At 48.6% G+C, this 27,820-nt stretch overlaps 2 protein-coding genes across 3 annotated transcripts in view; one reads left to right on the top strand and one right to left on the bottom strand.

Moving 5' to 3' along the window:
- The window catches only part of coro7 (coronin 7), a 177,214-nt gene that overhangs the window by 83,994 nt on the left and 65,400 nt on the right, over positions 1 to 27,820 (bottom strand). The gene's annotated exons all lie outside the window — the stretch shown is intronic.
- LOC140203234 (vasorin-like) overlaps positions 1 to 27,820 on the top strand; it is a 51,500-nt gene that overhangs the window by 4,601 nt on the left and 19,079 nt on the right. The window contains exon 1 of one of the 2 annotated variants that reach the window (XM_072269222.1): positions 21,407 to 21,646. The exons of the other annotated variant lie outside the window; for it this stretch is intronic. Within the exon in view, the coding sequence (XP_072125323.1) occupies positions 21,612 to 21,646 (35 nt within the window). The 5' untranslated portion in view covers positions 21,407 to 21,611. Of the gene's footprint in view, positions 1 to 21,406; positions 21,647 to 27,820 lie in introns of those variants that run through there. 2 annotated transcript variants of the gene reach the window in all.

The raw sequence follows: 27,820 nt of genomic DNA on the forward strand, positions 1-27,820 counted from the left end.
AACAATTTACGTCAAGAAGCTGGAGCTGAAACCGGATGAACTCTGGATCATTCAGGAGGCTGAAGGGGTGATGGACAGGACATATAGAGGGGTAGCTACACCCAAGGTGCAGGACACAGGAAACTGGGTGACAGTCAAGAGAGTGAGAGGGATTAAACAGGCAGTGCAGAGTACTCCTGTGGCCATCCCCCTCAACAACAGGTATACCACTTTGGATGCTGTTGGGGGGGAGGGAATGACCTCACAGAAGACAGTCACAGCAGTCAGGTCTCTGGCACTGAGTCAAGCCCTGTGGCTGAGAAGGGAAGTGTAGGGGGAGAAGAGGTGAGCTGTGGTGATAGGGGATTCATTAGTTAGGGGAACAGAAATCTTGGATCAAAACCTGAGCATTGTGCATTGTTAAGTGGGAGGGTGAGCAACCAGAGGTCGTGATCCATGTCAGGACTAATGACATAGGTAGGAAGATGGACGATGTTCTGCAAATTGAGTTCAGAGAGTTAGGTGTTAAGTTAAAAGGACAGGACTTCGAGGGTTGTGACCTTAGGACTGTTACCATGCCACTGGCTAGTGAGGCCACATATAGGAAGAACACACATGGCTAAGGAGTTGGTGTAGGAGGGAGAGCTTCAGACTTTCTGGATCATTAGATTCTCTTCCAGAGAAGGTGGGACCTGTACAGAAGAGACGGTTTGCACCTAAACTTGAGAGAGACTAATATCCTAGCGGGAAGGATACTGTGGTTCTGTATGGGGGGGGGGGGGAGGTTATACTGGAGTTTCAGGGGGATGGGGACCAGATGCCAGAACAGATAGTGGAGTTGTTGTGGAGACTGATTTTGTTAAGACCTAAGACTAAGTCATGAATCAATAGGTTGAGAGTGGTGGGACTAATGTTCTGTGTTGTGTATACTTCAATGCAAGAAGTGTTGTAGGAAAGGCAGATGAGCTCGGGGCCTGGATCAACACTGGAGTTATGATATTGTAGACATTAGTGAGACTTGGTTACAGGAGGGGCAGCTCAGTATTCTGGGGTTCTGTTGTGTTAGATGTGACAGAGCAGGAGGGATTAAAGGGGGAGGGGTGGCATGGAAAATGTCATGGCAGTGCTCAAACAGGACAGACTGGAGAACTCACCTATTGAGGTCTTATGGGTGGAAGTGAGGAACAAGAAATGAATGACCAGGTTAATGGGGCTACATTACACACCATCCATTTGTCCATGGGGTTTATTGACTGGGCCTCTGGTACTGTAAAAGGACTAAACAGGATAGAATTTGGTAAATCTGTACAGGGAAGTTTCCTTAGTCAGTACTGTACATAGAAGTCCCAATGAGAGAGGGTGTGATGCTAGATTAGGGGATGAGACAGGGCAAGTGAAAGAAGTTTGTTAGAAGAAACACTTTGTATCCAGTTATCATAATGCCATTAGTTTCAAGGTAATTATGGAAAAGGATAGGTCTGGTCCTCGGGTTGAGATTCTAAATTGGAGAAAGGCCAATTTTGATGGTATCAGAAAGGATCTGGCAAGTGTGGATTAGGGTATCTGAAAAGAGGATGCTGTCCAAGTTGCATGCCATCTTGGTCAATGTCTCCCATCCACTACATAATGTACTGGGTGGGCACAGGAGTACATTCAGCCAGAGACTCATTCCACCGAGATGCAACACAGAGCGTCATAGGAAGTCATTCCTGCCTGTGGCCATCAAACTTTACAACTCCTCCCTTGGAGGGTCAGACACCCTGAGCCAATAGGCTGGTCCTGGACTTATTTCCTGGCATAATTTACATATTAATATTTAATTATTTATAGTTTTATTACTATTTAATTATTTATGGTGCAACTGTAATGAAAACCAATTTCCCCCGGGATCAATAAAGTATGACTATGACTATAGGAAAGGCTGGTTTCTGGCAAATGTGTACTTGGGAAGTGGGAGGCCTTCAAGAGTGAAATTTTGAGAGTACAAAGCTTGTATATGCCTGTCAGAATAACACGTGAAGGTAACAAGTGTAGGGATCCTTGGTTTTCAAAAGATATTGAGGCCCTGGTTAAGAAAAAGCGGAGGTGCACAGCAGGTATAAGCAGGTAGGAACAAACGAGGTACTTGATGAGTATAAGAAATGCAAGAGAACACCTTAAAGAAATCAGGAGGGCTAAAAGGAGGCACGCGATTGCTCTATCAGACAAGGTGAAGGAGAATCCTACAGACTTCTACAGATACGTTAACAGCAAAATGATTGCAAGGGACAAAATTGGTCCTCCAGAAGATCTAAGCGGACTTTTCTCCTTGGAGCGACGGAGGATGAGAGGTGACCTGATAGAGGTGTATAAGGTGATGAGAGGCATTGATCGTGTGGATAGTCAGAGGCTTTTTCCCAGGGCTAAAATGGCTAACACGAGAGGGTACAGTTTTAAGGTGCTTGGAAGTAGGTACAGAGGCGATGTCAGGGGTAAGTTTTTTATGCAGAGAGTGGTGAGTGCGTGGAATGGGCTGCTGGCGATGGTGGTGGAGGCAGATACGATAGGGTCTTTTAAGAGACTCCTGGATAGGTACATGGAGCTTAGAAAAATAGAGGGCTATGGGGAACCCTAGGTAATTTCTAAAGTACAGCATTGTGGGCTGAAGGGCCTGTATTGTGCTCTAGGTTTTCTATGTTTCTATGCATGGAGCCTGAAGAGATAGGAAAGAATTTAAATGGATCTTAATCTGTATTTACTCAGGAGATTCTATAGGACTGAGACAAAGCAGCAGCGGGGTCATGGACTCCATACAGATCACAGAGGAGGAGGTGTTTGCTGTTTTGAGGCAAATTAGGGTGGACAAGTCCTCAGGGCTTAACAAGATTTTCCTTCGGACTCTGTGGGAGGCTAGTGCAGGAATTGTAGGGGCCCTAGCAGAGATACTTAAAACATCCTTCGCAATAGGTGAGGTGCCAGGGGATTGGAGGATAGCCAGTGTTGCTCCATTGTTTTAAGAAAGGCTCTGAGAGTAAACAAGGAAATTATAGGCTGGGAGTCTGACATCAGTAGTGGGAAAGTTATTGGTAGGTTTTCTAAGGGATTGGATATATAAGTATTTAGATAGACATGGACTGATTCAGGATAGTCGTCATGGTTGGTCAAGAAGGTTAAACATAGAAACATAGAAAATAGGTGCAGGAGTAGGCCATTTGGCCCTTCGAGCCTGCACCACCATTTATTATGATCATGGCTGATCATCCAACTCAGAACCCTGCACCAGCCTTCCCTCCATACCCCCTGATCCCTGTAGCCACAAGGGCCATATCTAACTCCCTCTTAAATATAGCCAATGAACTGGCCTCAACTGTTTCCTGTGGCAGAGAATTCCACAGATTCACCACTCTCTGTGTGAAGAAGTTTTTCCTAATCTTTTCCTAAAAGGCTTCCCCTTTATCCTCAAACTGTGACCCCTCGTTCTGGACTTCCCCAACATCGGGAACAATCTTCCTGCATCTAGCCTGTCCAATCCCTTTAGGATCTTATACGTTTCAATCAGATCCCCCCTCAATCTTCTAAATTCCAACGAGTACAAGCCCAGTTCATCCAGTCTTTCTTCATATGAAAGTCCTGCCATCCCAGGAATCAATCTGGTGAACCTTCTTTGTACTCCCTCTATGGCAAGGATGTCTTTCCTCAGATTAGGGGACCAAAACTGCACACAATACTCCAGGTGTGGTCTCACCAAGGCCTTGTACAACTGCAGTAGTACCTCCCTGCTCCTGTACTCGAATCCTCTCGCTATAAATGCCAGCATACCATTCGCCTTTTTCACCGCCTGCTGTACCTGCATGCCCACTTTCAATGACTGGTGTATAATGACATCCAGGTCTCATTGCACCTCCCCTTTTCCTAATCGGCCACCATTCAGATAATAATCTGTTTTCCTATTTTTGCCACCAAAGTGGATAACTTCACATTTATCCACATTAAATTGCATCTGCCATGAATTTGCCCACTCACCCAACCTATCCAAATCACCCTGCATCCTCTTAGCATCCTCCTCACAGCTAAAACTGCCGCCCAGCTTCGTGTCATCCGCAAACTTGGAGATGCTGCATTTAATTCCCTCATCCAAGTCATTAATATATATTGTAAACAACTGGGGTCCCAGCACTGAGCCTTGCGGTACCCCACTAGTCACTGCCTGCCATTCTGAAAAGGTCCCGTTTATTCCCACTCTTTGCTTCCTGTCTGCTAACCAATTCTCTATCCACATCAATACCTTACCCCCAATACCATGTGCTTTAAGTTTGCACACTAATCTCCTGTGGGGGACCTTGTCAAAAACCTTTTGAAAATCCAAATATACCACATCCACTGGTTCTCCCCTATCCACTCTACTAGTTACATCCTCAAAAAATTCTATGAGATTCGTCAGACATGATTTTCCTTTCACAAATCCATGCTGACTTTGTCCGATGATTTCACCGCATTCCAAATGTGCTGTTATCACATCTTTGATAACTGACTCCAGCAGTTTCCCCACCACCGACGTTAGTCTAACCGGTCTATAATTCCCCGGTTTCTCTCTCCCTCCTTTTTTAAAAAGTGAGGTTACGTTAGCCACCCTCCAATCCTCAGGAACTAGTCCAGAATCTAACAAGTTTTGAAAAATTATCACTAATGCATCCACTATTTCTTGGGCTACTTCCTTAAGCACTCTGGGATGCAGACCATCTGGTCCTGGGGATTTATCTGCCTTTAATCCCTTCAATTTACCCAACACCACTTCCCTACTAACATGTATTTCGCTCAGTTCCTCCATCTCACTGGACCCTCTGTCCCCTACTATTTCTGGAAGATTATTTATGTCCTCCTTAGTGAAGAACAGAACCAAAGTATTTATTCAATTGGTCTGCCATGTCCTTGCTCCCCATAATCAATTCACCTGTTTCTGTCTGCAGGGGACCTACATTTGTCTTTACCAGTCTTTTCCTTTTTACATATCTATAAAAGCTTTTACAGTCAGTTTTTAAGTTCCCTGCCAGTTTTCTCTCATAATCTTTTTTCCCCTTCCTAATTAAGCCCTTTGGCCTCCTCTGCTGAACTCTGAATTTCTCCCAGTCCTCAGGTGAGCCACTTTTTCTGGCTAATTTGTATGCTTCTTCTCTGGAATTGATACTATCCCTAATTTCTCTTGTCAGCCACGGGTGCACTACCTTCCTTGATTTATTCTTTTGCCAAACTGGGATGAACAATTGTTGTAGTTCATCCATGCAATCCTTAAATGCTTGCCATTGCATATCCACCGTCAATCCTTTAAGTGCCATTTGCCAGAGGGGACTAGGCAGCTTTAATGGTTCAGTACAAACTAGATGGGCTGAAGAGCCTGTTTTTGTGCCATAGTTTTCTATGACTCGTCAGACAGATCCCCATCCAGCAGTTTCCTCTGCCTCCAATCACAGGACATCACCTTGTCCTTCTTTCATGGCGTGGGCAGCACAGTGGTTCAGATTAAAAACGCAAACACGAGGAAATCTACAAATGCTGGAAATTCAAGCAACACACACAAAATGCTGGTGAACGCAGCAGGCCAGGCAGCATCTATAGGAAGAGGTACAGTCGACGTTTTGGGCCGAGACCCTTCGTCAGGACTGATGATCTTCCTGCGTTCACCAACATTTTGTCTGTGTTACAGTGGTTCAGCGTTTGGCGTAATGTTATTACAGTGCATGTGACCTGGGTTCAATTCCACCCCTGTCTGGCACCGTAACCTTGACTTTGACTCCTCAGCAATTTCAGTCAAAAACTCCACGTTACATTAATCTCTACTAACACACTTAAAATTCTGGAGTAACTCATCAGGTCAGGCAGCATCTATGGAAAGGAATAAAGAGCTGACGTCTCGAGCCAAGACCTTTCATCAGGACTTGGGAAGACATCTTGGCTCTGAAATTCCAGCATCTGCAGAATCTTGTGTTTAGTCTTCAACAATCCTTTCTGCCTTTGTCTAATCAATCCAGGATCAGAATCTGATTTATTATCACTAGCTTAGATGATGTGAAATTTGTTTTTGCAGCAACAGTACAGTGCAAAGTCACAAAAATCTAGAAATTTTACAAATATAAATAAATAAATAGTCAAAAATAGGAATAGCAAGGCAGTGGTAATGGGTTCATAGACCATTCAGAAATCTGGTGGCAGGGGTAGGTGGGGGGAACCTTTTCCTGAAGTATATTATTTAGTGACTGCTAAGTTTCTCCCTGTTATCAGCATCAAGACCTTCCCCACTCCTGAGCTTAAACTGACCAGTCCGTAGTTATTGAGTTTACCCCAGACCTTTCTTCAAGTTCAAGTTTATTCTCCAGATTCAAGATTCATGATTGTTCAATGTCATATCCAGTACACAGGTGTAAAGGAGAACAAAATATTGTTACTCTGGATCCAATGTGACACAAAAAAACACAATAAATATAAATACATAGATTGATTGTATGTCCATAAAGTGAATCTGGGCACAGAAGTGTCTGTACATAAGGTGACTGACAGGAAATGAAAAAGTGGTGGTGGTTGGGGTTGTGGGGGTGTTGTCCAGCCTTACTGCTTGGGGAAAGTAAGAGTTTTGCATCTGGTCGTTCTGGCATGGATGCTATGCAGCCTCCCCCATGATGGGAGTGGGACACACAGTCCATGAGCAGAATGTGTTACTGGCCCTTTTCCAACAACTTTCTGTCCATCCCTCCTTGATGGCGGGTAGGCTGGCACTGGTGATGCACTGGGCAGTTTTCAGAGCTTTCCTGCCTGCTGTAGTGCAGTTTCTTTACCAAACAGTGATGCAGCTTGTCAGGACACTCTCTACAGTGCCCCTAGAGAATGACACGAGTATGGATGTGCTAGGTCCAGCACTCTTCAGCTTCCTCAGAAAGGAGTGGCATTTATGAGAGTTTTTGACTGTAGATGTGTTCTGGGACCATGAAAGGTTGTGTGTGATGTGCACTCCCAGCTGTTTAATACTGCTTGCAGTTTCTACTGCTGTGCCACCGATGACAAGAGGGGTGTGAGTGGTGTCAGTTCACCTGAAGTTCATAACCACCTCCTTTGTCTTGTTGACAACCAGCAAGATGTTATTTGCATGGCACTAGGCCTCGAGTTCTCCCAGCTCCTCTCTGCAGGCTGTCTCATCGTTGGTGGTGATGAGCCCCATCACTGTAAGGTCTTTGGCAAACATGACAATGTGATTACTCGGGGGTTTGATCATGCAGTCATGTGTGAGCAGAGTGTACGGCAATGGACCCAGCACACAGCCATGGGGACACCCGTGTTGAAGATGATAGAGAGGAAGGAGCAGTTGTGCATCCTGACTATCTGAGGTCTGTTGCTTAGGAAGTCGAATGCCTAGTTGAACAGTGGTGTATTTAGACTGAGGACTAGGAGTTTGACTATATTATCATCTGACTGTACAGATATACAACCAAATGAAACAACGTTCCTCTGAACCATTGTACATCCATAAATCATATATCCTACACTGCACAGAAAACAAAATATTACCACAAATAACTTAATAAAAGTTAATTCAAAATGCATGTACTGTACAGCACAGGTAAGCAGTAAACAACTCGCTGTCCTAGTGGCGAGAACTTGGTAGTAACAGGGGACTCATTAGTCTCACAGCCTGAAAGAAGAAGTTGTTACCCAGTCTGGTAGTCCTCATCCAGATGTACCTGTCCCTCCTTCCTGACAGTAGTGGGCCAAAGAGATGGTGGGTTGGGTGGTAGGGATCATCCACAATGCTTCATGCCCCTCGTCTACAATGTCACCAGTAGAGGGAAGAGAGAACCCAGTGACCCTTACGACCTACTTGCGGTCCAAAGCTTTGCATCTTCCATACAACACAATGATGCAGCCAGAAAGGACACCGTTGAAGGTGCTCCTGCGGAAAGTTGTTTAGAATGAGGATGGGGAGCCTTGCATGCCTCAAACTGCTCAAGTGTGGACGCGGCTGTGCCTTCTTGACTGATCAGGACGTGTGTCTGAACAAGGGCAATTGCTTTTTTAGCCCTCAGTCCCTATCTTTTGACCTAACCATATTTAGGAGATTACACAGAGCATAGAACATTATAGCACAGTACAGCAAGGAAGACTATCAAAGCTTGCAGTGGGATCTGGACCAGCTGGAAGAATGGCTGGTGAAATTTAATGCAGACAAGTGTGAGGAGTTGCACTTTGAAGGACAAACCAGGGCAGGACGTACATGGCGAGCAGTAGGAAACTGAGGAGTGCAGTAGGAGAGGGATTGGGAACACAGCTCCATAATTCCTTCAAAGTAGTGTAAAAGGTACATATAGTAGAGCATATAGGCATATACATCATAGATCAAAGTACTGAGTACCGGAGATGGGATGTTATGTTAAAGTTGTATAAGACATTGGCAAGGCCTAATTTGGAGTATTCTGTGCAGTCTTGATCACCTACCCACAGGAAAGATATCATTAGGATTGAAAGCATGCAAAGAAAATTGACAAGGTTGTTGTTGGGACTAGAGGACCTGAGTTATAGGGAAAGGTTGAAGAGATTAGGACTTTATTCCCCGGAGTGTAGGAGAATGAGGGGAGATTTGATAGAGGTGTACAGAATTATGAGCAGAGTTGATGGGGTAAAAGCAAGCAGATTTTTTTCCCACTAGGCTGAGTGAGACTGGAGTTAGAGATCATGGGTTAAGGATGAAAGGTGAAATGTTTAAGGGGACTACTTCACTCAGAGGGTGATGACGGTGTGGAATGAGCTGCCAGTGGAAGTGGTGGGTGCAGGTTTATTTTCAGCATTTAAGAGAAGTTTGGTTAAGTACATGAATGGGAGGGCTATAGTCCAGATGCAGGTCGACGGGACTTGGCAGAAGAACAGTTCAGCACAGACTAGATGGTCTGAAGCCGTTACTGTGCCGTAGTGCTCTATGACTCTCTCACTCGCCCCGACAGGCTTGACGTCACTGTGTTTTTATCCAGCTGGCCTGGAGGATTTGGCACTCGTGGACCTTCCTAGGGGCTGTTTTGATGATCAGTGCCAGTAACCACTTATAATTAACAATAAAAGGAGCTTTGTGAAGTCCTTGGGAATTTTAATTTGCGCTTTCAGTACAAATCAATACAGTGGGCTGAAAACAGAAGGTACTCTGAGATGCTGTGCCCTATTAGTTCCCCCAAATGACAGGGTGTGTACGGGCAACAATTACACAGTGTGATTATGTAGCCTGACCAGACCCAGTACTGAACCTTCACTGGATAGTAGGAGCAGGGGCCAGGGCCAGGGCCAGGTCAGCAACAGCACTGAAACACAGCAGGCGCAGGCCATTCAGCCCTGCTAGAGTACCCCATACTGGCATGTGATTATGATGGTGCATCCACATCCTCTCTCCTAGACATAGGAGCAGAATTAGGCTGTTCAACCCATCGTGTCTGCTCCACCATTCCATAGTGGGTGAGTTCGGACCCATTGTCCTGCCTTCTCCCTGTAATCTTTGATACCCTTACTAATCAAGAATCTATTACCCTCAGCTTTAAATATACCCAATGCCAGCCATCTGTGGCAATAAATTTCACAGATTCACCACTCTCTGGCTAAAGAAATTCCTCCTCATCTCTGTTCTAAATCCTTGCTTCTAAGGCTGTTCTCTCTGGTCCTAGATTTCTCAGCTATAGGAAACATCCTCTCCATATCCACTTTCAATACTCAATAGGTTTCAATGAGAACCCCCCCCCCCCACATTCTTCTAAACTCCAGTGAGTACAGGTCCAGAGCCATCAAACGCTCCAAATATGTTAACCCTTTCGTTCCCAGGATCATTCCCGTGAACCTCCTCTGGACCATCTCCAAAGATGGCATAACCCTTCTTAGATAAACTTCTTCGCCTGTAACCCTCAATCCCTCTGGCCCTAAGAAAAATCAAGGACATACATAAAGGTGCTGGAAAAGGGCCACTAACGGCATGAAGGATCCGACCCTCCCTGCTCCTGGACTGTTTGTCTCACTCTCATCAGGGAGGAGGCCATATCAGGCCCACCAGACTCAAAAACAGTGACTTTCCCCAAGCAGTAAGGTTGGTCAACAGCCCCCACCACCACTACTTTATCATTTCCCGTCAGTTACCTCATGTACAGACACTCCTGTGCCTTGTGTCACTTAATGGACATACATACAACCTACATATGTAAGATATCTTATGTATTTATATTTAATGTGTTTCTTTATTTTATTGCTTTCTGTGCTGCACTGGATCAAGAGTAAGAATTATTTCATTTTCCTTTATACTGGAAATTACATTAAACAACCTTGAATATAAGATTCAATTTTACACGCTGACTATGGTTCTTTGCGGGAATGGTTCCACAGAAGCGTCGGATCTCGGGGCTCTGGAGATGGGCGGATCGAGGGTCGGTGTCGCGACAGGAGACCCGTGTGTTGTTGGGGGAGTCGGGATATCGGCTGTGTGCCTGGAGAACTGGGATCTTTGCGATCTTCAGGCACAGAGCTCGAGAAAAGCAACATAACGGACTTTTAACATTGTAAACCAGCAAGTTGTTTGTTATGTCTCCCTGCTCGCTGGGAAAACGGAGACAGCCCCCTCTCCCTTAGAGAGAGAATCTGCGATATGTTGAATGCCGGGTGAAACTTGAAGTCTTTGAGGTAACTGCAAGTCTGTGTCTTTGCTATTGCTTTGCTCACGCCTGAGTGCCTGGTGGCAGTTCTGATGCTTGCTTTTCCTTTGCCGGTGGTGGGAAGGGGGATTGTTGCTTGCTGCGGCTTACACGCAGGAGGGGGGAGCTGGGGTGGGGGATCTTGGGGTTCTAACATTTAACTGTCATTCAATCTTTGGGGCACTCCTGTTTTCGTGGATGTTTGTGAAGAAAAAGCATTTCAGGATGTATATTGTACACATTTCTCTGACATGAAATTGTACCTTTGAGCCTTTATAACTTTGTGTTACAGAGGGGCATTCAGATCCTTTTCACTAGGGGTTGGAGATTGCAGAGGAGATCACATGGAAACCTCCAGGATTCCAGTAGAAGTGGACAGAGTAGGTGTAGAATGTTCCCAGAGGGAGTGGTCAGAGTCTAAGGAGAAGGGATGAACCATGTTGGACCCAGATGGACAGCCTGTAGGGTTTTCGACCACAGAAGACTACTGAGGACAAATCATTGAAATATACTCAGGGCAGAGCTGGCCATTTTGCTTAGGGCTGGGGGAGTCAAGGGTTATGGTGAAAGTGGGCGTCAGGGCAGCCTCGCAGTTAGCATGTCGCTTTACAGTGCGAGTGATCAACCGTTCAAGGTTTAATTCCTGCCATTGTCTGTACGGAGTTTGTATGTTCTCCCAGTGACCACATTCCATAGATATCCAGGTCAGAATTAGTACGCTGTGGGCATGCTACGTTGGCGCCAGAAGCATGGTGACACTCGCAGGCTGCCCGCCACAATCCTCACTGATTTGATTTGATGCAAATAACGCATTTCACTGTACATTTCGATGTACATGTGACCAATCTTTCTTTAATCTTTTGGGAAGACAAATGAGGGCAGATTTTCACAGAGAAGGGTAGGATGCTGGGGACCGTTGTTGTATAGAGGGACTGGTGGTACAAGTACATAGTTCCCTGGGAGTGGGATAACAGGTAGACAGGGTGGTGAAGAAGACGTTTGACACACTGGCCTTCATCAGTCAGGGTGCTGAATATGGGAGCTGGGATGTTACGATGCAGTTATACAAATGTTGGCAGGCCGCATTTAGAATATTGTGTTCAGTTTTGGTACCTTGCTACAGGAAAAGGATGTCACAAGATCACAAGACAAAGGAGCAGAAGTAGGCCATTCGGCCCATCGAGTCTGCTCCGCAGCTCCCCCATGAACTAAACTATTCACCCACCTAGTTCCAATTTCCGGCTTTTTCCCCATATCCCTTGATACCCTGACTGATTAGATACCTGTCAATCTCCTCCTTAAACACCCTCAATGATCGGGCTTCCACAGCTGTATGTGGCAACGAATTCCACAAATCCACGACCCTCTGGCTAAAAAATTTCTCCTCATCTCTGTTTCATTTAGCTAGAAAGAGTGCAGAAGAGGTTTATGAGGATATTGCTGGGAGTCAAGGTCCTGAGTTACAGAGAGGCGTTGGGCAGGCTGGGACTTTTTTCACTGGCATGTAGGAGACTGAGGGACACTTGGACAGGTACATGGAGAGGGATACGGGCCAAATCCAGGCAAACGGAACTGGCTCAGATGGGAATCTTGGTCAGCATGGATCAGTGGGGCTGAAAATCCTGCTTCTATGACTCTAAGATAGATAATCAGGTCACATCCCGCTGTTGTTTGTGGGATCTTACAGGAGAAGAAAGATCCACGCATTTGGCTCCCTCCTATGCTATCCAATAACAGAGCAGATCACGGAGCTCACTCACTCTGCCCTGAACCCCTCCCCCCAGATTCCCTGTCTCCTAAAAGCCACTGAACCCAGCTCCACTGAACTCACCATCCCAGCATCCTAGCCTGGGAGGGAGAGAATTCTGAAGATTCACACAATGACTTCACCTCACTGGCTGTGAAGTAACTTGGACATCCAGAGGTCAAAAAACGGTTTTAATTCCCAGCCTCCTCATAATGACTTGCAGCCCAGAGACTGCTGGTAGAGGAATGAGTGTGGGAGAAAGCCTCCCTCGCTCCCTCCAGCAGTGGCTGGAAGCAGCTGGACATCAGTCACTGCAAGAAGGTACCTTCCCCAGGTTCCTGGCAGATCCATGGCACAACTATCTGAGGCTCCCTGGCTCGAAGGAACCACCATCAGCCACGCTGCAGTCCCGTGAGCTCGGATCTTGGTCGGCAGCCCCACGGACAGCACACGTGCCAAACAGTCATGCACAACTATTCATTTAACAAAACAGGATGGTTGAGCTGGAGGAGTTGGCTGGCTTCTCTCCAAACATCAGTGAACCAGGAGCGGGTGGCTGGCAGCTGTACAAGATTGACGACAGATCAGTGTTTCTGAAGAATCTGTATCGCTGAGGCCATTCAGCCCTCTGTGGCTGCCAGCTCTCCGAATCAGAATCAGGTTTATCATCACCGACAAATGTGAAATCTGTTGTTTTGTGGCAGCAGTACAGTGAAATACATAAAATACACTATAAATCACAAGGTATCAGAACAAGAAATTCCATTTAGTGAGGGGGTGGATGGGTTTCAGAATCAGGTTTCGTATCACTGACAAACAGTACGTTGTGAAGTGGTAGCAGCACAGTGCAAAGTCTTAAAATCTCTCAGTTACAATAACAAATACAAAAAAATAAATCAGCAGTGTAAAAGGAGAGCAAAAATACTGAGGCAGTGTACATGGGATCATTGTCCATTTAGAAATCTAATGGTGGAGGGGAAGAATCTGTCCTTAAAAAAATGAGTGTGTGCCTTCAGGCTCCTGTGTCTCTTCTCCGATAGGAACAATAAAAAGAGGGAATGCCCTGGGTGCTGAGGGTCGTTAATGATGGACACCTCCTTTCTGAGGTTGAAGTAGTCCCAGCCCTGCTCCTCCTCCAGATCTGCGGATGCTTTTCTGTCCAGGGAATATTGAATGAATTGTTCCCTGAATATCCCGATCTGAGTCTGCCTCCCCCAGACCACGCCTCTGCAGAATCATGGCTCCCTCGGATCTTGCTTTGCCAAGTTCTGCAGATCTGTGGCTAGAAGTTGCAACGGGCCCCTCCAGTCCCTCCACATGTCGACAGGACTACAACCTGGCACCAATCACATCCTCCTGCCTTGCTGAGTATCGCAGTAATCTACCCTCACTGCTCCCCCACCCCCACTGCTCTAAACCCCCACCCCGATCCCTACCGCTTCCCACCCCCCACCAACTGATTCCCACCCCAACTAATCCTCACCCCACCGATCCCTACCGATCCCCACCCCCCCACCAACTAATCTCTACCGATCCCCACCCCCACCAACCGATCTCCATTGATTCCCACCCCCACTAATCCTCACCCCACTGATCCCTACCGATCCCCAACCCCCAGCAACCCATCTCCACTGATTCCCACCCCCACTGATCCCTACCGATCCCCAAACCCCACCAACCAATCTCCACCAATTCCCACCTCCACTAATCCTCACCCCACTGATCCCCACCTACACTCCCTTTTTAAGAGATGTTTAACTAGGCACATGAACGTGAGGAAAACGGAAGGACATAGACATTGTGTAGGCAGAGAGGTTAGTGTAGTTGGCCATTTGAATACTAATTTAATCGGTTCAGTACAACATTGTGGGCCGAAGGGCCTGTTCCTGTGTTGTACTGCTCTGTTCTATGACTGAGCAGGTCACGAGCATCAGAACCCAACATACTTAGCCAAGCTCAGCTCAGCCCACCTCACTCATCACAGAGCAAGAATAAAGGTTCTTTCATTCTCCACGAACCCGCATTCCTCCCGGCCGCCCAGTCACTGGGGTGAGAGGTAATCTCCTCTGCATATTTCACTCCTGTGGGCTGAAAATATTCTGCATTCAGATCCCACCCTCTCTGATTTCACGGGTCCTTCAACACTAGCTCAGTATTGCTCTTTCTGCATCATTTATTCATTTATATTTTGTAACTTACAGTAATCTTTATGTCTTCTGCTCCAAAGCAACGTATTTCACAGCAAGCATCAGTGATAATAGACCTTATTTCACACACACAGCTTAGTTCCAGCTCCACTCCGATATAGAGTCAGGAGAATGGAATTCCAGTCAACTCTGATATGGAATCAGGAGAACGGGATTCCAGCTCCACTCTGATATAGAGTCAGGAGAATGGAATTCCAGCTCCACTCCGATATAGAGTCAGGAGAATGGAATTCCAGCTCCACTCCGATATGGAATCAGGAGAATGGGATTCCAGCTCCACTCCAATATAGAATCAGGAGAATGGGATTCCAGTCCACTCCGATATAGAGTCAGGAGAATGGAATTCCAGTCAACTCTGATATAGAATCAGGAGAACGGGATTCCAGCTCCACTCCAATATGGAATCAGGAGAATGGGATTCCAGCTCCACTCTGATATAGAATCAGGAGAACGGGATTCCAGCTCCACTCCGATATGGAATCAGGAGAATGGGATTCCAGCTCCACTCCGATATGGAATCAGGAGAATGGGATTCCAGTCCACTCCAATATAGAATCAGGAGAATGGGATTCCAGTCAACTCTGATATGGAATCAGGAGAACGGGATTCCAGCTCCACTCCGATAGAGCATCAGGAGAATGGGATTCCAGTCAACTCTGATATGGAATCAGGAGAATGGGATTCCAGCTCCACTCCGATATTGAATCAGGATAATGGGATTCCAGCTCCACTCCGATATAGAAGGTAGGAGAATGGGATTGAGGGACATAAAGAATCAGCCATGATCCAATGCGGAGCAGAATCGAGATTAAAGATTCAAGATTGTGTCATTTCTAGTGCACAAGTGTAAAGGAGAATGAAATAATTGTTACTCCGGATCTGATGCAGCACAAAAAAACCAGTAAGATAAAGAACACGATAATAAAAAATACAATAGATATAAATACTTAAGATAGTTTATATACACAGATTGATTGTACGTCTATAAAGTGATGCAAGGGTCAGGAGTGTCTGTACACAAGGTGACTGACAGGAATTGAGAAAGTAGTGGTGGTTGGAGGGGTGAAGGGGTGGGTTAGTGGGTGGGGGTGTTGATCAGCCTTACTGGTGGTCCTGGTGTCAGTTGGTAGGGTGGAGATACGTCTCTACCAAAGGAGGTGCAAGCCACTCCTTCCCCCTGCTAGCCTGGAGGTCCCCCTTGGGTAGGATGTAGCACCTGTTTGGACCCCCCACCCCCTGATCAGGGTCACGTGAAGCCATGGGAGCAGGTGGTAGATGGTCGTACAAGCAGACAGTGCAGATCACAAGTCCTGGTTATGCTATCACTGACACCAGGCAGACAATCTCTTAAGTGTATTGATAATAGCTGGGGGTCACTTATCTTGTACAGACATTGCCCAGAAGGTAATAGCAAACTACTTTTGTAGAAAAATATGCCAAGAACAATCAGGGTCATGGAAAGGCTATGATCACCTATGTCATACGACACAGCACATAATGATGATGATGTTGGTCCTGGTGTGGATGCTATGTACCTCCTCCCTGATGGGAGTGGGACAGACAGTCCATGAGCAGGGTGGGTGGGACCCTTCATGATGTTATTGCCCTTTTCTAGCACCTTTCTGAACATACGTCCTTGACTCAATGGGCCAGATGATCTAAGCAAGAGAAAGGTACATACGACAATTGGTTTATTACTGTCACATGTACTGAGGTACAGTGAAAGGCTTCTGTTTAGCATTTGATAAGGGATAAAAATAACAGAATGCAGAACGAAGTGTCAAGGTTACAGAGAGAGCACAGTGCCCACGATGAGGAAGGTTATGAGGAGAGAGTGGGGTTGAGAGGGCTGAGCTGACTTGATGGGCCAAATTCCATTCCTGTATCTCACAATCTTATGGATGTGAAAGTCTGGAACTGGAACAGTGGACAACTACATTGCCCGGTGGGTGATCCCACACTGTGTTCCTCCCTCAGTATTGCCCCTTCTTTTTAACAAAACTACAAAAGTTTATTTACAAAAGAAATATACAAAGTACACACGTTAAGTATTTACAAGACTGAGTAAATTCAAATTAAGGTGTGATTATTACTGTCTATAAAATAGTCAATTCCCGGGGGGGGGGCACCATTCCCAGAAATCCCCCATTGTGAACACATGTTCCCTCTCCAAGGGCAGCAGGGCACAAACGTATCCCTGGAAGACGGGCAGGCAATTGGCCCTGGCAGACCTCTCGACTGACCATCACCTACACCCATGAATGGCCATTTTGGCCCAGGAGCAAGCCCACCAGTAAATCCTCCCAGCGACCCTCCCCCTTCTGTACTGGGTGCCTGTATGTAAGGTGCGCGGGGCTGAAGTGCAACCAGAACCTGAGCAGCAGCCCCTTCAGATATTCAAACAGGGGCTGCAACTTCTCATACTCCATAGATGCATGGTACACTGACTCCCCCCGGCCACAGAATGGACAGGTGGACGGGGTGTCAGTGAACCTGCTTAACAACCGTTTGCAGTACTGCCCTATTCCACCCCAAGGTCCCCAGTGTACAAGGGGAGGATGCCAGCATAAAGAGATTTTCACTGAGGACCTCCTGCGCTGCTGGATGGGTAAACAGATCGCCAGGGTGAGCCTGGTCAGCAGACGAGGGCAAGGAAGTGAAAGGTATGCAGGAGCAGCGCAAACAAGAAGTACTTCAGAGCGTCACAGAAGGGCACGGTGGGCATCCCTGCAAGATATCTTGAGGCCTGGGTCTGATGAGCAATTCCAGCCCATCAGATGTTGATGCAGCTGGGGCCTCTCCTCTCCCCTGAGGCCCCTCAACACCCACTATGACAGGGTGTGGACCAGACCCCGTCACAGCTAGAACACTGTCCCGTACCGGCACTCCATCTGGATGAGACCAGACCCCCTACCCTCAACAGCACTTGGTAAAACTGAGGCAGTTCTCTCAAAGCGGTGCGGCTGGTGCTGTCCGCTGGAAGCGGCTTGTCCTCCTGCAGGCAGTGTCCCTGGCGGAAAAAGTGCATCGCCAGCACGTGCCATCTCGGAGGGCGGTCGCTATACAGGCGTCTCTGCAGGGTCCTGAGGTGGAGAGCCACCAGCTGGCTACCGGTGACTGACCACCCTCCACGGTCAGAAGACTCAAGACCGCAGGAGAGACCCAATGCCTCCTGTTGCCCCAGAATAAGTCCACCAGCCTCTTCTGGGTCCTGGAGACAGAAGCAGTGGGTGGGACCAAAGTAACCAGCCAGTACCATACCATGGAGGCAACCAGCTGATTTATTACCAATGCCCTTCTCTGTTTTGAGATTGCACGAAGGAAGCCTGACCAGTGCCCCAGCCAGGCAGAGATTTTGGTCTCCAAGTCCCACCAGTTTACTGGCCAGGTCTGCTCCATCAAGCTCATGAAGACCCTCAAATTGAGAAGATGCATGGTGCTCCACACAAAGGGTCTCTACCTCTCCAGTAGATAGTCCACCTGCCACTGACCCACTAAGAGGCCTGCACATTTTCTCAGTTGACCCTTGTAGAGGATGCGACCAAGAAAATCAGCTGGCAGTCTCACATCCTCTGCAAGTCAACAGGGTCAGTGACAATGAGGAGGATATCATCGGCGCAAGCTGAAAGGACAACCTCCCGTTAACCTTCTACAGAAAAGGCACAGGAATGGCTTTACGCAAATAGAATACAACTATCCTGACAGGGGCACCCCACTCTCAAAGCACAAGGGCACTGTTAAGGACCCATTAACCTTACCGAGCCGCTCTGCAGCAGTGTACAACAGTCAGACACAGGCAATGTGGTCTGAGCCCGAACGCTTGCAGAGTCCCAAAAAGGTACGGATGGTTCACCTGTCAAACGCCGTCTCCTGGTCAAGGGAGAGAAAAGCAACTGACAGACCAGCCTCTTGGCACAAGTAAATCAGATCCCGGGTGAGGTGGATACTGTCCTGGATGGACCACATAGGACTGGTCAGGGTAGACCACTTGAACTAGCACGGAGTCCAGGCCATCAGCCACCGCCCGGGCAGAGATCTTCTACTCCGCGCTGCACAGAGATACTTGAACTGGTGGTCCACTTTGTAAACTGTAACTCCCGAGCCCAAACCTCCACACACGACTGCAGTGCCGACATCTTGGAGTTGCAGCCTGCCATAACAGTCCACTATGCGGTCAGAAATTCAAAACTTCGAACTGCATTGCTGGGATATTACACAGTTCCACACCCAGTGGAACCCCAACAAGCAGTCAAAAGGAAACAGTTCAGAGACAGGGCAGGAAGGGGGAAAGGAGTGCATAGGCAGGGAAGTCCATGTAGTGTTAAAACCTCAGCACCATCCGTACCGCTACAAACTGTGATAACATCTCCCAGGCCAGTCCGCTCTTCCTGCAGTTGCTTCAGTATCGCCCCACCCACAGTGTGACCCACTCTCAGTATCACCCCTCCCACCACACAACTCTCCATCAGTTCTGCCCTTCCAAAATTGGGGTGCTCCCTCAACTCCAATCTCCTCCACAAGGACATAAGACACAGGAGCAAAATCAGGCCCTTTGGCCCACTGAGTCTTGTTCACCATTCCATCCATGGCTGACTTACTTTCCCACTTAATCCCATCCTCCTGCCTTCTCCCCTAACCTTTGACGCCCTGACAAATCAAGAACCTGTCAACTTTTGCTTTAAATATACTGTACCCAATAACTTGGCCTCCACAGCCATGTATGGCGATAAATTTGAAAGATACACGACCTCTATTCTGAAGCTGTGCCCTCTGGTCCTAGACTCCCCAACTATAGGAAACATCCTCCCAACATCCAGATCGCCTTTCCAACAGAGTGGCTTTTCCTAACACTGTGTTAGGAGGGTTTGCTAGAATATGTGCCAGATCATGACGTTCTCTCACAGTTTATGAGCCACAACTGCCCCCCAGTCTCTGATAAACATTCATGAGGCGATGTTCTGCCTACTCTGATACTTCACACTGGTACTTCTGCTCTGATGGGTCTGGCCGATGCCACACGGCAGGGCATGGAGACAGTGTCTGTTCAGAGACTGGGTGTCCCGTGTCTCCCTTTTATCCCCCGGACCCTGTCCTTCTGCCACAACCACGGAGTCTGGGTGCTCTCGCAGGGGGCAGCTGGAAGAAGGCAGCATTCACACACGTGACAATGAATATTCCAGCCAATTCGGGTTTCTTTGTGACAGTATTTGAATTCAGCCTTGTCAAGTCTTGACACAAGCACAGTGATGGCAAAGCTGACTGCTTACCTTGGTCCATGAAAACTATTGATTGAGATAGACGCTGTTAAAGGAATGGTATTAATTTAGTGTTAGTTTTGCTCTGTTGGTCTAGTGTTTATTATGTTCTTATTAAAACTCAGTGAACTGTTGTTCCTTTTCTGTACCTCTCTTTCTGCACTTGAGCTATCACTGTACTCCTCTCACCTTTCTACACACACTGCTGTACACCCTCAACTCCTGTACCTGTGCACAAGGTGTGGGCAGAATCTAAACAAACTGGATTGCTCAGTCTTGGCTGCACACGACAAGGAAGTAAAGCATACTGCAGACGCTCGATGGAATGTCTCTTCCGACAGAATAATGAACCTTAATGGAGGAGGAAGTTGAAGTCAGATAATTTACTCAAGATAACCAGAGACAGAAGTTGGAGACTGAGATTCAGCTTCACTACACGAACGTTCAGCAATGTTACAAACAAAATCATTCTACAGAGTAACACACACAAAATGCCGGAGGCACTCAGCAGGTGAGGCAGCATCTGTGGAGGGGAATACCGAGACCCTTCATCAGGACTGGAAAGGAAGAGGACAGAAGCCAGAATGAGAAAGTGGAGTCCTGACGAAGGGTCCCTGCATTTTGTGTGTGTGCTTCTCCTGGTTGCCAGCATCTGCAGAATCTCCTGTGTTTATTCTACAGTGTAGCCTGCATGTTGGAAATGGACTGTACTGACAGTCAGAAAGTGTAGACAATTCGGTTAAGAGGGTGTGGGGTGGAGGGCCAGTAACATCATAAAGGATCCCACCCACCCTGCTCATGGACTACTTATCCCATTTTCATCAGGGAGGAGGCTACATAGCCTCTAATCAGGACCACTAGCTTCAAAAACAGTTCCTTTCCTCAAGCAGCAAGGCTTATGAACACCTCCACCCACTAACCCACCCCTCCACACTGCCAACCACCACTACTTTATTATTTCCCGTCAGGATCACCTTATGTACAGGCACTCCTGTGCCTGAGGTCACTTTATATTCATACAAACAATGTATACAAGGTACTATATGTATTTATACTTATTGTGCTTCTTATTATTATTGAGTTCTTTATCTTTTTTTGTGCTGCATCATATATGGAGTAACACATTTTCCTTTACACTTGTGTACTGGAAATGACATTAAACAATCTTGAATCTTGGAAAACTTATTTTTTGAACTATTCCAGAGCTTCTTCTGGGACCTACCAGACTACACTGCAGACCAAGTGACTCCCAAATGGAGTCTGTGGACTGAGTGACGTGTGACTTTGAACTGTTGCTGCTGATATAAGCAGCCTGTGGGTTAGGTTAATGGTGTTAAATGCCAGATGCAGTGCTCATGTCAAATATTGGAATATTCAAATGTGGGGGAACAAAGCTGCCCACGGAATTTTTCCTCTCATTTGTCACTTCTCAAGAAGCCAGCACACATCAAAACATTTCATGGAAACTTTGCCACACGGCACTCGAAGGGTTAAGGTGGCTCCAGTCGGAGAGGAGTGGTGATTCCAGCTCCCTCCCACTCTCCGAGCGAGAAGCCCAGCCTGCACTCATTAGTACTGCTTCTGCCTGAACCGTGGGAGGAGTGAGTGCCGCGGTGCGACACAGGCAGACGGTGATGTTGTCTGCCGTTCCGTGATCCAGAGGGTGAGAGCCTCGTGTCACTCTTGCACCGAGACGTGCTGCCGGTCCCGGGGGGGGGAAGATCTTACACCCACACATCAGAACATCATGCTCGTCTTTCCTCACTCAGCGTGGCCAGCAAGGTAAGACTGGTGTTATGTCTCTGCCATCGATCCCGCTCCCTCCCTGGTCAGTGAAATGAAACCAAGTCTCCTGACAAAATAACTTGCTGGGGTATTGCCTCCAGCTGAGAAGGAAAGTCTCTCCTCTCTCTCCGTCTGTCTATGTTGTTCTGAAGATCAAGCCCTCCAACTCTCACAGCAGTGAGACACTGCATCAGTAACTAAGTGGCACTAAACTTGACTGACGAACGAACCCCAGTCCTCAACACAATTAAAATAAATATGTACATGAAATAAAAACAAAGGTAATCGGTGATAAGAGCCATAGATCGACTGGACAGCCACAGACTTTTCTCCCCCAGGGCGGAAATCGCTAGTGCAAGGGAGAATACTTCTAAGATGATTAAAGGAAAGTTTGGGGGGGGTGGGATGTCAGAGTTAAGTTTTTTTTACACAGAGAGTAATGGGTGCATGGAATGCCCTGCCAGGGGTTTGGTAGAGGCAGATACATTAGAGACATTTGACAGACTCCTAGACAGGCACATGGGTGGAGGGCTATGTGGGAGGGAGGGGTTAGATTGAACTGCAGTAGGTTTAAAGTCAGCACAACACTTTTGGTTGAAGGGCCTGTACTGTGCTGTAATGGTCTGTGTAACTCTCGGAGCCCAGGCCAGTGTGACGCAGACCACACTACCCTTGATCAGAGCTGTAGCTACTGTTCATACAGCAGGATACGAGTGCTTTGGTGTATAACTGTTTATACCTCCTGGTATCAGTGAAATGGCACCATGAACGCAGAAGATCACGGGGAAGATTGAGTTGAAAAGCAAACAGATACAGGACCATGATGGGGAGGACGTTCAGGGTTTAGTGACCAAAGGCTGGGGTGGGAAAGGGTTGGGGAGTGTTTTGGGAGAAGCAGCTGAGGGCATGCCAGTGATGGATGAGGGACTGAGGCAGAGGTGAGGGCCGGAGGCTGCCGACATAGGGAAGGGAGAGTGAAAAACAAGCTTGAGGATTTTGTGGAGATCTATCGAACTCAAGAAGTATTGCGGCACTGGGGCCAGTGCACCAGATGCTAGTCAACTGGAGCCAGTGCGGGCCAGTGCACTGGATTCCAGCCACCTGCGGCCAGTGCGGATCAGTGCACTGGATGCGAGTGAACTGGGGCCAGTGCACTGGATGAACTGGACATACTCCCTTCGACAACGGTACAAGGCTGAGCAAACACACTGACAGAGAAAGGAACTGCCGACTCGTGGTAATGACCTCAGTAGTGGAGAGTTGAGACTGGGGCAGGGCCAGTGGTCTTGAGGGAAGGACAGAGCAGTCTCACTCACAACAGGCGAGGCAGAGATCAAGATCAACCTAAGTGTGCAGGAAATTCAGAGGTGATCGAGAGATTAGGGTCAATTTTCCCAATAATCTATAGGGATTAAACTGGAAAACCATGCCTCACCCCATGTGTAAACAGACAGAAGCATCATTTATTCAGATTCTGCCTCAGTCCCTGAGGTACGAGTTTCATTCACCAGGATGAGATACTCTCTAATTCAGAGTAAACATTACAGGAAATTGAGAGAGTGAAGGAACAGGACGAGCCTGAATTACTACTTGGACTAGTTGTGAATCATTTTGTTTAAAAGGCGCGATTCTAGCTGTCCAGAGAAGGTGTTACTGTGCGCTACAAATACCACAGATTGAACAAACAAATCCTTTCAGGAGCAAACCCAATGGGGAAAAGGGAGCAGTTTATTACAATGCTCACTGACGAAACCATTAACGTGTCACAGGGAAAATGAAGAAATGCTGATCAGATGATAAGTCTCCAAACACCCTGTCCAAGAGAGAGGCCAGTCTCTGCCCCCAGCACAGTGAGACACTCCCTCCCTCGTGGAGCACGGCCGCGTTGCAGTTAGCACAATCACTTTAAAGCATCAGTGGTGAGCAAACCGCTGCTGTGACCCATGTGGGTGAGTTTCCTCGGGGTGCTCCGGTTTCCTCCCACATGCTAAAGATATATGGGTTAGGGTAAGCTGTTGGCATGTCACGTTGGTGCCAGAAGCATGGCGACACTCGCAAGGTGTCCGAGCACAACCTCAGAGTGTGGGGGTTACTGACACAAAACGACAGATTTCACCGAATGTTTCAATGTACATCCAACAAACAACGTGAATCTTTAAACTTCTCCACACACAGGACAGTGACAGACCCCCCCCCCCCCCATATACACACAGGACAGTGAGAGACCCTCACCTCCCATATACACACAGGACAGTAAGAGACCCTCACCTCCCATATACACACAGGACAGTGAGAGACCCCCCCCATATACACACAGGACAGTGAGAGACCCTCACCCCCCATATACACACAAGACAGTGAGAGACCCTCACCCCCCCCATATACACACAGGACAGTGAGAGACCCTCACCCCCCGCACACAGGACAGTGAGAGACCCTCACCCCCCATATACACACAGGACAGTGAGAGACCCTCACCCCCCATATACACACAAGACAGTGAGAGACCCTCACCCCCCCATATACACACAGGACAGTGAGGGACCCTCACCCCCCACACACACAGGACAGTAAGAGACCCTCACCCCCCCCCCATATACACACAGGACAGTGAGAGACCCCCCCCTATATACACACAGGACAGTGAGAGACCCCCCTCCATATACACACAGGACAGTGAGAGACCCTCACCCCCCCATATACACACAGGACAGTGAGAGACCCTCCCCCCATATACACACAGGACAGTGAGAGACCCCACCCAATATACCCACAGGACAGTGACAGACCCTCACCTCCCATATACACACAGGACAGTGAGAGACCCCCCCCTATATACACACAGGACAGTGAGAGACCCCCCTCCATATACACACAGGACAGTGAAAGACCCTCACCCCCCCATATACACACAGGACAGTGAGAGACCCTCCCCCCATATACACACAGGACAGTGAGAGACCCTCACCTCCCATATACACACAGGACAGTGACAGACCCTCACCTCCCATATACACACAGGACAGTGACAGACCCCCCTCCATATACACACAGGACAGTGAGAGACCCTCACCTCCCATATACACACAGGACAGTGAGAGACCCTCACCCCCCATATACACACAGGACAGTGAGAGACCCCCCCCCATATACACACAGGACAGTGAGAGACCCCCCCCCCCATTTACACACAGGACAGTGAGAGACCCTCACCCCCCATATACACACAGGACAGTGAGGGACCCCCCTCATATACACACAGGACAGTGAGAGACCCTCCACCCCATATACACACATGACAGTGAGAGACCCTCACCCCCCCCATATACACACAGGACAGTGACAGACCCCCCCCCATATACATACAGGACAGTGAGAGACCCTCACCTCCCATATACACACAGGACAGTGAGAGACCCTCACCTCCCATATACACACAGGACAGTGAGAGCCCCCCCCCCATACACACAGGACAGTGAGAGACCCTCACCTCCCATATATACACAGGACAGTGAGAGACCCCCCCCATATACACACAGGACAGTGAGAGACCCCCCACCCCATATACACACATGACAGTGAGAGACCCTCACCTCCCATATACACACAGGACAGTGAGAGACCCCCCCCCCATATACACACAGGACAGTGAGAGACCCTCACCCCCCATATACACTATACACACAGGACAGTGAGAGACCCCCCCATATACACACAGGACAGTGAGAGACACCCCCCCATATACACACAGGACAGTGAGAGACCCCCCCCCATATACACACAGGACAGTGAGAGACCCCCCCCATATACACACAGGACAGTGAGAGACCCCCCCCCCATATACACACAGGACAGTGAGAGACCCCCCCCCATATACACACAGGACAGTGAGAGACCCCCCCCCATATACACACAGGACAGTGAGGGATCCCCCCATATACACACAGGACAGTGAGAGACCCCCCCCATATACACACAGGACAGTGAGAGACCCCCCCCATATACACACAGGACAGTGAGAGACCCCCCCCATATACACACAGGACAGTGAGAGACCCCCCCCGTATACACACAGGACAGTGAGGGACCCTCACCTCCCATATACACACAGGACAGTAAGAGACCCTCACCTCCCATATACACACAGGACAGTGAGAGACCCCCCCCATATACACACAGGAAAGTGAGAGACCCTCACCCCCCACACACAGGACAGTGAGAGACCCTCACCCCCCATATACAGGACAGTGAGAGACCCTCACCCCCACACACAGGACAGTGAGAGACCCTCACCCCCCATATACAGGACAGTGAGAGACCCTCACCCCCCATATACACACAGGACAGTGAGAGACCCCCCCATATACACACAGGACAGTGAGGGACCCTCACCCCCCACTCACACAGGACAGTGAGAGACCCTCACCCCCCACACACATAGGACAGTGAGAGACCCTCACCCCCCCCCATATACACACAAGACCGTGAGAGACTCCCCCCATATACACACAGGACAGTGAGAGAACCCCCCCCATATACACACAGGACAGTGAGAGACCCTCACCCCCCATATACACACAAGACAGTGAGAGACTCCCCCCATATACACACAGGACAGTGAGAGACCCCCTCCCCATGTACACACAGGACAGTGAGAGACCCCACCCCCCACACACAGGACAGTGAGACCCCCCCCCATATACACACAGGACAGTGAGAGACCCTCACCCCCCATATACACACAGGACAGTGAGAGACCCCCCCCCATATACACACAGGACAGTGAGAGACCCCCCCCATATACACTATACACACAGGACAGTGAGAGAGACCCCCCCATATACACACAGGACAGTGAGGGATCCCCCCATATACACACAAGACAGTGAGAGACCCTCACCCCCCCATATACACACAGGACAGTGAGAGACCCTCACCCCCCGCACACAGGACAGTGAGAGACCCCCCCCCACATACACACAGGACAGTGAGAGACCCTCACCCCCCATATACACGCAAGACAGTGAGAGACCCTCACCCCCCCATATACACACAGGACAGTGAGAGACCCCCCCCCCCCATATACACACAGGACAGTGAGAGAGACCCCCCCATATACACACAGGACAGTGAGGGATCCCCCCATATACACACAGGACAGTGAGAGACCCCCTCCCATATACACACAGGACAGTGAGAGACCCCCACCCCATATACACACAGGACAGTGAGGGACCCTCACCCCCCACACACACAGGACAGTAAGAGACCCTCACCCCCCCCATATACACACAGGACAGAGAGAGACCCCCCCCATATACACACAGGAAAGTGAGAGACCCTCACCCCCCACACACAGGACAGTGAGAGACCCTCACCCCCCATATACAGGACAGTGAGAGACCCTCACCCCCACACACAGGACAGTGAGAGACCCTCACCCCCCATATACAGGACAGTGAGAGACCCTCACCCCCCATATACACACAGGACAGTGAGAGACCCCCCCCATATACACACAGGACAGTGAGGGACCCTCACCCCCCACTCACACAGGACAGTGAGAGACCCTCACCCCCCACACACATAGGACAGTGAGAGACCCTCACCCCCCCCCCATATACACACAAGACCGTGAGAGACTCCCCCCATATACACACAGGACAGTGAGAGAACCCCCCCCATATACACACAGGACAGTGAGAGACCCTCACCCCCCATATACACACAAGACAGTGAGAGACTCCCCCCATATACACACAGGACAGTGAGAGACCCCCTCCCCATGTACACACAGGACAGTGAGAGACCCTCACCCCCCACACACAGGACAGTGAGACCCCCCCCATATACACACAGGACAGTGAGAGACCCTCACCCCCCATATACACACAGGACAGTGAGAGACCCCCCCCCATATACACACAGGACAGTGAGAGACCCCCCCCATATACACTATACACACAGGACAGTGAGAGAGACCCCCCCATATACACACAGGACAGTGAGGGATCCCCCCATATACACACAAGACAGTGAGAGACCCTCACCCCCCCATATACACACAGGACAGTGAGAGACCCTCACCCCCCGCACACAGGACAGTGAGAGACCCCCCCCCACATACACACAGGACAGTGAGAGACCCTCACCCCCCATATACACGCAAGA

This window comes from Mobula birostris, chromosome 9 (genome assembly GCF_030028105.1).
Source record: "Mobula birostris isolate sMobBir1 chromosome 9, sMobBir1.hap1, whole genome shotgun sequence".
Classification (NCBI taxonomy): Eukaryota; Metazoa; Chordata; class Chondrichthyes; order Myliobatiformes; family Myliobatidae; genus Mobula; species Mobula birostris.